Raw genomic sequence first — 10,236 nt, forward strand, 5'->3', positions numbered from 1 at the left:
TAACGTAGTTAACGTACGTAACGTAAAGTAACGTTTACTTAGTTACGTTAGTTAGTTAGTAGTAGTAGTAGTAGTAGTAGTAGTATATACTACACACACACACACACACACACACACACACACACACACACACACACACACACACACACACACACACACACACACACACACACACACACACACACACACACTTTTGCGCACGCGCGCACAAAATAAGAAATATTATGTCCGAGAGATTAAACCCATGTATCCCTATGTATTTTGAGACTATGAAACCGAATGTAACTTCAGAATTGCACAAGACAGATCATTTTTTCCAACCTCAATAAATTGTCAAACCTCTTACTAAAATTACACTATTTAGCCCAGGATCTTTCTTTAATGCAACATCAAAAATATTATACAAGTTTTTCTTACGTATTTTAAAGTGCTGAAATTATAATAAATAAATTTTCAAATCTAAAGCTCTAAACCCATAAAATCCAGGGGAAGGGGAATTAACTTGAAAAAAGATTAAATAGATTTATATGACAACTGTGTAGTTATCGCAAATTTCTGGACGTTTACGTCATTAATCTCAAAGCAATGTATTCTAGAATCAGATCATCATTATAACACCATCAACTCGTATTCGCTCGTAAGGGAGACCGGAACTAATAGATTCATTTTTCAGTTTCGAATTTTTACAGATGAAATTAAGAGACTTATCGAAAAAAAATGAATTCTACACTAGTTACTACATACATTTGGCTATCTAATAATATTTTAATAATAAATGTAAACTGATAACTAAACTGATAATATGAAAAAAAAATACATTTTTGTAATGAATTCCATCTGGTTCAACTAGCCCCAGGACTGAGGTAAGATGACTAATGGGGTAATTTAATTAAAATGAAGCTTAATATATATTTATAGTATATTTTAAGGTACATCTGAACTACATATTAACGAAACGTTTATAAATGTATTTTAACATATTCATAAAATAAAATATATATATAACTTTATACCTTTGTCATTAGATACGTAATTTATCTAATCTGAATTGCATTTATCTAATCTGTTATAACAAATACAATACAATGTGTTACCCTTTATGCATTTAGAATGTGCCCACATGCTACATTTCATACATTGTATCCTTCTCCTGGAATATTTTTTATTAACTTTCTACAAACGAGACACATTGCATCTGTGTCATTCGAGGATGAAGAATTTAGTTTATTCAGAATCTTCCTTATAACTTTTTCAACCAAAGGATGTTTTCCTTTATTTGAATTTTTCTTACTTTTTCCTTTTCTTATTGTCTTGCTTTTTTGTTCCATTTCCTTTCCTTTCTTGTTCATTCTACTTTTTTTTCTTGGTTTATTTAGCTTGTGTTTCATGAGTGCATCTTTTTCTGGCGAGTCTATATGTATTGCACTAGAACATTTACGAGTATTTCTTCTTTTTTCTTGAAGCGATTCCGCTTTTGGCAGAGGTCTTATATCTTGAAGTGTAATTATTAAGCTAGACATCGAAGATAGGTTGACATTTTCCTTGACAGATGAAAGATCGACATTTTTCTTGACAGATGAAAGATCGATATTTTCCTTGATAGCTAAAAAATTAATATTTTTCTCGGTAACTGAAAGATTCATATTCCTCGTTAGCTAAAAGATCGATATTTTCCTGGACAGAAAGTTCATTGTTCTCAGCGTTGATAAGTAGAAATATCTTCACTATCGGTCACATAAGATCCTAAGAATTCATTTTCAGGAAATATATTTTCATTTAGAGGAGATATTCTTGAAACGCGGAAATCAGCCTGAATATTTGTTGAAGTTGTCGCCAGAGATAATACAATTTTTACTATTTCTAGAATGTGATAAATAGATAAAGTTTTTCCTGGATTACTAGTTAGCCAGTTGTCACATGCTGTGTTGACATATTTTTTTAAAGGCCATATACAAATCTATCTATTGCAACTTATGAATCGCAATAGGGAAGAAATGATAAAACTGTGACTCCATTCTGTTTCTAATAATCAAGTACCTTAATCAGAAAGGTGAGATTCATGGTTAATTGTCAAATAAAAGAAAAAGGTTTTTCTTTAGATAGTCTAACATCTTTAGATGGTCTAATATTACGAACAAAATGTTTACAATATTTTATAAAATGTTCTTCTTTCATCCAACTTGATGAATTGACATCATCTTCAAATCCAAGAAGGCCTCTTTGTACAAAATGATCTTTGACTCTTGGAAATATAAAAAATGATGGGACTATATTTCCTATAACTGAAACTGCAATAATAACGAGAGTTCTTCTTTCAGCTGAAGTTATCTTTCCTAATTGCTTCATCCCACGACGTGCAACTACACGATTAGGAGTGTGAATAATAGTAATCCCTGTCTCTTCCATTCCAGATGTCAGATGGCTCCATTCTTAAACGACTGTAGATTGTTTCCAAATTTGTGAAGAACAAATTAACATTATGTTTGTTAAATGATGTCGTTCTAGAAAGATTTGTGGTGATCTGATAAACTATTATTGCGTTTAAGAAAAGATGAGAATCAATCTTTACCTGCCATTTTCTTTTCATTCCAAGAATCTGGCACTTTATTTCAATTTTTTATTGCAAATTGATAAGCCAATTTTCTTATTTCTCTGGGTGTTAAACCATAATAAATATCTGCTGCTTTTTTAATATATTCCATTAAAGCAATTTCTTTCATATCATTCAAAATTTGACGACTTTTTGATATAACCTATATGAGTTAATTGAAAACTCGATACTTGATTTTCTTCTGCAGCTTTTAATTCGTAACATATCGATCCAAAATTTTATAATATGAGATATTATATTTCAATCCTGAAGAATGAACACTTTTCCCTTCTAAAATTACTTCTTTACATGCAAATTCCATAATGTTCTTCGGAATATTTCCTTTGTCTATCTTTCGCTTGTACGTCCTCATAATTTCCTGTAATTAAATTAATATCTTATTTCATATTATCCGGCAAAAAATTTTTCATACATAAATACTTATGTATAAATATACACAAACATATAATACATATATGATTGTATTCTATTACATTTAAAAGTAATTTTACAAAAGAAAAAGAATGTATGAACATTATATGGACATATTTCATATATAATTATACATACATGTTTATGAATATTTATGAATATTTATGTTATGTATAAATGTTCATAAACATATACAATTTATTATATAAGGTATGTTTATACATATTTATACATGCATAAAAAATTTCTTGTAATTTAACTATAATATTTTTGTATATTTTTATTATTAAAATTCATTAAAAAATTATTGCATTATAGGTGCATTTAAAAAAGAATACTCTCTAAATTCTTTTGAGTGAAATTTCAAAGAAAATGAAAATACAGCTACTTATGGAAGAAAGTGAGATCACCTTAGTAAAAAAAAATTGAAAGAGAACGATTGAAAATGGATTTCTATTAATTTGTGTCGTTTATATATAAGTTTATATCATTTTCATTGACCTCGCGAGCACGATTAATCGATTATAAATCCTATCGTATTTTATCAAATTTTATAAGATTTGTACAAGATTTCTATAAGATCTGATTCAAATTAGTGAATTTACGAACCAAATTTCATATTCAAAACGATAGGATTTCTCTATCAACGTTTTTATCAGGACGAAGCAAATGACATTTTCCTAACCTAACAAACTTTAACGAACAAACTAAACGAACTTTAATGATTAATATTTCAAGACAGAACAATGATTCTTTTTGCTAAATTCGTTCGTTTCGTGTAAAATACGTCGAATGAGCCTAGTTTTATCGAAATTGGACGTGAAGGAACTAAACTTATAACGTTTACCACTGAAGTAAATCATCTCTTTAAAACAATGAAATATTGCCATTCTTTTTCAAGAAGAAAACATTTTCACTCTTTTTTAAAACTGATTGTATTTTCACTCTTTTAGAGTGAATTTAATTCCAAGAAGTTTGAGAGTAGATACTATTAGAATCGTCACTAAATTAGTCATATAGCCTCGTGTTCTGGTTAGGCCTACTAGCCCCATCTGTTCATTTTTTAAAACATTTTTTTAACTGTACGATAACAAAAACAGATAAACAAAAAACTCTGTTGGACTTTATTAAGAATTACATTTACTATATAAATGGAAATCAAATATCTCAGATAGTTATACATGATTGTAAAAACTTTAAGAATGAAAATATTTACTTACATGTATGATTTTTTTAAATTAGCGTAACTTCTATCATAGATGCGTCCGCTTCGCGATATCACAGAAAATTGAGCGGCAGTCGCTGCTGCGTGCTTGGTCACGTTTACGAGTCTCGCGCTATTTGTTTGCAACATAGCTTCGATTAATCTACTTACCTCTACATAGCCTATTGACCCCTGTCTCCCCTATTATGCAAAGCTAACAAATTACAGGGTGCGTCACTAAAACCCGGATAAATCGAACAATTTCTTTAAACAAAATTTTTTTAATGAAAAATTAAATATTACAAAAATCTTTTTACATGGCACTTGGAAGATCTCTATAGAGCTCAATTATTCAATATATCCCCCATAAGCTTGAATGATGACCTCTATCTCGATCTGAAGCGTTCGCACGCACGCTGTAATGTAGCGCAGTCCATGCCGACAAATGCTGCCTCAATAGCGGTCTTTAACATCACGTTGGGTAGGGATATCAAGACTTTGTTTGTGACTCTTTCAACTACTTCATATATAGTAGTCCAAAAGATTTAAATCTGGACTGTTGAGAGGCCAGAATTCCTTGGACCAAAACATATCAACGTTGTCTAAGAGCCAATTTTGAATCAAATGACTCGTATGAGTCGATGCACCATCCTACTAAAAAACATAAGGCCTTCCGGACGCCCCAGTTTCTATCCATTCACTATTCCATCAGAACGCGCAACGATTGCCCTGGATTATCCGAAATCAGCATTTGAGCTCTTTCAACTGCGAGGGTCCTCGCGGTGCGTTTTTTCGAGTGACTCATTCTCGCCGACTCAACGTTCTTGGACCGTTCTAAAATCATCTATTTTGCACAATGTCATAAACCGTTGATCTCAGGTATCCAAAGAATCGAATTATTTCCGTTGCTGAGCGCCCAGCGCGAAAGCCTTAGATGATCGCGGCTCTTCGATTATATTATACTTCGCACTTTCAATATCGCGGCCACTTTGAGAATATCACTATACTGTTTACTAGAAGCATCAGGCTTTCTCGGATGCCAACAACAACCTCTGGCGAAACAATATAGCGGAAAATTTAAATTAAAATTTGTCCGGATTTTGATAACGCACCCTGTATATTATATATAACTTGATAATGGTTAATAATCGAGCTTAATAAAGAAATTATAATTAAACTTTTAATATATTTATTAGTAGAATATATTAATAGAACATTTCGAAATCACAGATTGTTCTTTAGCAAATTCAGCAATAAAGTAAAATTTTTATTGAAAATTTTATTTTATTAATATATAGATTAATAGAATTAACAGTAATAAGAAATGTAACAGTTAAAATTGCTTGAAAACTTGTTGCAAAAGTAGATGATGTATATACACATACTGAGATTAATTAAAATGTTGAAATTCTGTTTTCAATGTGAATAATACATTAGTCCAATATTTTGACGAATAATCATCTACATCATCATCTACAACAAAGATTTGATGATTAATCGTAAAACTGAACTATTGTTCATATTGAAAACAGGATCTTAACATTTTAATTAGAAATTAATCTTAGTATGTGTATTATACATATCTATGAGCTCCGATATAATAATAAAAGCATTGCAAAAACGAACATTTGCATGTACTATGGATAAAAATAGCATTATGAATAAATTCCATGTAATTATAGTTACATTGGAACAACATTGCTCATTAAAACGCTCACTCTCACAACTGTCGGCGAATAGCGAGAAATTTATAACATAAATGAGAATGATCTTAAAAATTTTTTTTAAAAGAGTCATCTTTCTTCCTCTGAACCTTCTTCTCTGAAGGCCTCTTACCTTGAAACAAACAAAGAGAGAGAATGGCATTGTCAATATTACAACAATCCACGATAATATCACCAAGATATTCCCACATGTTGTCGCATCTCCCTGTGCACTGTCATCCGCTGCAACATAATAACGTTATTCGATACTTAAAACAATATATGCATAAATAATATATATATGCATAATATTAATATATGCATAAATAAAAACAATTAATATATGTGAAATAAAAGATAAATATCTATTCAAAGAATTTATTTTTAAATCGTTACATTTATATTTAATGTATTTTCAAAATGCCAAGAAGACAACTTTCAAAAGTATAGATTCAAATTGTTACGATATAATACGATATAATACGAGTGTGATACAGGTTTTTAGAGAAAAGATCCGAAAATTTACTCACTTTAAATCATCATAACTTACAATTAGTAAAAAAAATCGTACACTGCTTGAAAATTTATTTTGAATATAACATTTCACATGTCCCAAACGTGGTAAACTCAAATTGTATTCATTTAATATGAAATAAATATATTAAAAAACACAGATATTATGTTAAAAAGATGATCACAAAAAGATAATGATACAGTTTGTAAACAAACTGTGGAAATATATTTTTTTTAATTAACATTTACGATATATTGTCAATTAATACATATTTTATTCATTTATTTTAGAATTTACATTTAAAATATATTATTTTTTGTATTATTCTTTCATTTTTCAAGGTTTGCTTTAAATTAATGCCATTTGTAGTGAAATTGTTGAACACAATAAAAAACATTGTGTTGAAAACAGTCCATTCGGATTCTTATTAATAATTTATGTTGAAGTTTTTAATATATGCAAGTGTTAATTTAACATAAAATCTAATTATGTTATTTAAACATTTTGTGTTAAATTGATATTTCTTAGTTTCAAAATGATATAATTTGTGACTAAATAAATAACATGAAAGTAAAGTGTTTTATAACGTAAATTCTAACAATAAAACAAATGAATAAAATATTAATTAATCTAATATATTTAGATGTCAATTTTACTGAAAAAAATATAATTTCAAGTTTGTTTACAGTGTCAATATTACCTTTTTTCATATTTATTTTTTTACATAATACTTGTGTAATCTTGTAATACATTCATTTTGTGTTAAATTAACCCAAAAATTTGAATGGACCATTTGGGACATATAATATACATATATTAAATTGGATACATTTTTTCCAACAGTGTTGCAGTGAGATATGGGATTTGAAACATTCGAAAATTTCCGCTTCAGACTTTAAAATACATTTTCAAATATTTTTCTACGGCTATTTTTCTCAAAAATACCTAATTTTGAATTTACTCCCTTGTAAGACTGATTGTAAGTGATTCTCTGATTTTTTTGAGCACAATAAAACAATTTTTTTGGCACAAATAAAACATTGCACGCACGCACATCCACCTACTCTATTAACATCGTGATAAAGAGAAGTTGAGAGCGTGTTTTGCAGTATTCATCGCCAGACACTTTTAAATTTTATAAAGATTTTCCATTTTTAGTATTTTCTCTTTTTTCTTCATCAACCACTTTTTTACACAAAATATCAAATGCTGCACTTGCCACGGAATTTTTTTCATAGCATTTTTGTACGCAGACAAACTTGGCCGAGGTCCATAAATCCAAGATCCATAAAGATGTTAATGCCTTCTCTAGCAATGCCTCATAATCTCATAACAAACACTATTCTAAAATTTATTTCGTAAACATTTTTAATGAAAGGATCGGAGTTGATTGGTATTTGATCACACCAGTATCTAATTATGATTTTAAAATCAAGACCACAATGATCTGATTCGCCAAATGTTATATTGTTTTGTTTACAATGTCTGCAAATAACTATTTCCGCAATTCCGTCAAAAACAGTTTAAAATTCATGTCAACAGTTTAATATTCAATAATACAGTAATAATGAGTTGGAGTAATAACAATGTCTTTTTGCTGAATACTAATAAAGATTCTATAAAAGAAACGAATTTTTCAGCAAGAAAATTAAATTCTGCAAGTTATATTTTACTTTAATGCAAGTTATATTTTATTTTAATAAATTGATTGCTTGCAAATCTTTTTTGCAGCCTATTCGAACGAGTCCTCTTTATTTTGGAGATACCTTTGTACTGATACATTTAATCTGAAATTTGAAGCAAGACTGCCTCAAAAACAGAACTGTTTTGAGATGACCATTTTGTGGAGGAATATAAAGGATTTTGATTATAAAGCATTATAAGCATTAACAGTATTTCTCTGAATAAAATATACTTGAACAATTGTTTGATACAAAAGATATAGTAAGATAGTTGACGCAATATTCTCTCCTTCGTGTATGTTGTAATAACGATAGTTATGTGACTCGCCTCCCCGGACAAAAATGAATCAAACGCCATCTGAATCGATAAATACACCTACAATCAGCTCAGATAGTAAGCTCATTTTGTCATCATTTTGATGTTAAATGACATCATTTTGACGTCAGCTTGCTACCAGGAACAAATGATAAAATTTACTCTACAATTCGCTCCCTCAATTTTATCAATTCTTAATATGTATAAACCTCGTATTCTTCAGCAAAGCCAATCCACTCAATAATTTTCATTAACTTATATTTGATCTTGAATCTATTTGGTCTCATCATCATTTTATTTTCAATGATTTTGTTCGTCAACTTAGATTTGGTCTTAAAGCTCCATTAACTAATATGACGGCATTTAAGTTATCATATTTTAAGTCCTTGAACATCCCTTTTCCATTCCAATTTCCTCTGATAGATTGTAGGTCTAGATTGTCTCCTTCAAGTCTTTCTAACATAGCCTCTATTTTGCTCTCGAGGAGGATAATGCAATTATTGTCTTCTTACTCTTGCAGTGAACTAAATCTCTATTTCGATATAATCGATTAGGTGTACAACTTTGCTTCCGCCGTTTTCCTATAGATGGCTTTAGCGGTAAGTGGTGGTCGAAATAAATAGATCATAGACGTCATACAATAAACTTGACCATCTGTCAACATAACCCCATAGAAACATTAATCGATTTGTGTCTGCATCATAAAGTTATTCTCGATTGAAAATGTCAGTTTACGAGCCAAATTCTCGTCATTTGCGGGAGATTTTAATTTTTTGCTTCAATATGAAGAAATTTGAGGCTCATCGAATGCTCTCAAATACTTATGGTGAGGCCGCTATTAAAAGCTATGAAAGAATGTGTCGTGAGTGGTTTCAATGCTTCAAGAACGGTGATTTTGACGTCGAAGACCGGCATAGCGGTGGAAGAGAGAAGGTTTTCGAAGATGCAGAATTGGAGGCATTACTTGAGCAAGACTCGTGTCAAAATCAAGAAGAATTGGCACGATCATTGGGAGTGACTCAACAAGCCATTTCAAAACGCCTCAAAGCCATGGGAATGATTCAGCAAGGAAATTGGGTGCCGTACAAATTGAAGCCGAGAGATGTTGAACGGCGTTTGTTTGCTTGTGAACAGCTGCTTGAAAGGCAAAAACGGAAGGGATTTCTGCATCGCATTGTGACTGGGGACGAAAAATGGGTTCATTACGATAATCCTAAGCACAGAAAATCATGGGGAGTTCCCGGCCATGCTTCTATGTCGATGGCCAAACCGAATATTCACGGCTCCAAGATCATGCTCTGTATTTGGTGGGACCAGCGTAGTGTATTATGAACTGTTAAAACCGACTGAAACAATCACAGGCGATCGGTATCGAACGCAATTGATGCGTTTGAGCCGAGCATTGAAAGACAAACGGCCGCAATACAACGAGAGACACGATAAAGTGATTTTGCAGCATGACAATACTCGATCCCATGTTGCGAAAGTGGTCAAGACATACTTGGAAACGTTGAATGGGAAGTCCTACCCCACCCGCCGTATTCTCCAGACATTGCTCCCTCTGACTATCATTTGTTTCGATCAATGGCACACGGCCTGGCTGACCAGTACTTCCGGTCTTATGAAGAAGTAAAAAATTGGATCGATTCGTGGATAGCCTCAAAAGATGACCAGTTTTTTCGATGCGGAATTCGTACGCTACCTAAAAGATGGGAGAAAGTAGTGGCCAGCGATGGACAATACTTTGAATCATAAATGTATAACCAGTTTTTTACAATAAAGCCTCGAATTTCGG

At 31.1% G+C, this 10,236-nt stretch overlaps 1 protein-coding gene across 1 annotated transcript in view; it reads right to left on the bottom strand.

Annotated features, from left to right (window-relative positions):
- The window catches only part of LOC105623980 (band 7 protein AGAP004871), a 388,611-nt gene that overhangs the window by 315,061 nt on the left and 63,314 nt on the right, over positions 1 to 10,236 (bottom strand). The window contains exon 2 of the mRNA XM_012205353.1: positions 6,063 to 6,172. Within this exon, the coding sequence (XP_012060743.1) occupies positions 6,063 to 6,172 (110 nt within the window). The remainder of the gene's footprint in view (positions 1 to 6,062; positions 6,173 to 10,236) is intronic.

The sequence above is a fragment of the Atta cephalotes genome (assembly GCF_000143395.1).
Source record: "Atta cephalotes unplaced genomic scaffold scaffold00002, whole genome shotgun sequence".
Classification (NCBI taxonomy): domain Eukaryota; kingdom Metazoa; phylum Arthropoda; class Insecta; order Hymenoptera; family Formicidae; genus Atta; species Atta cephalotes.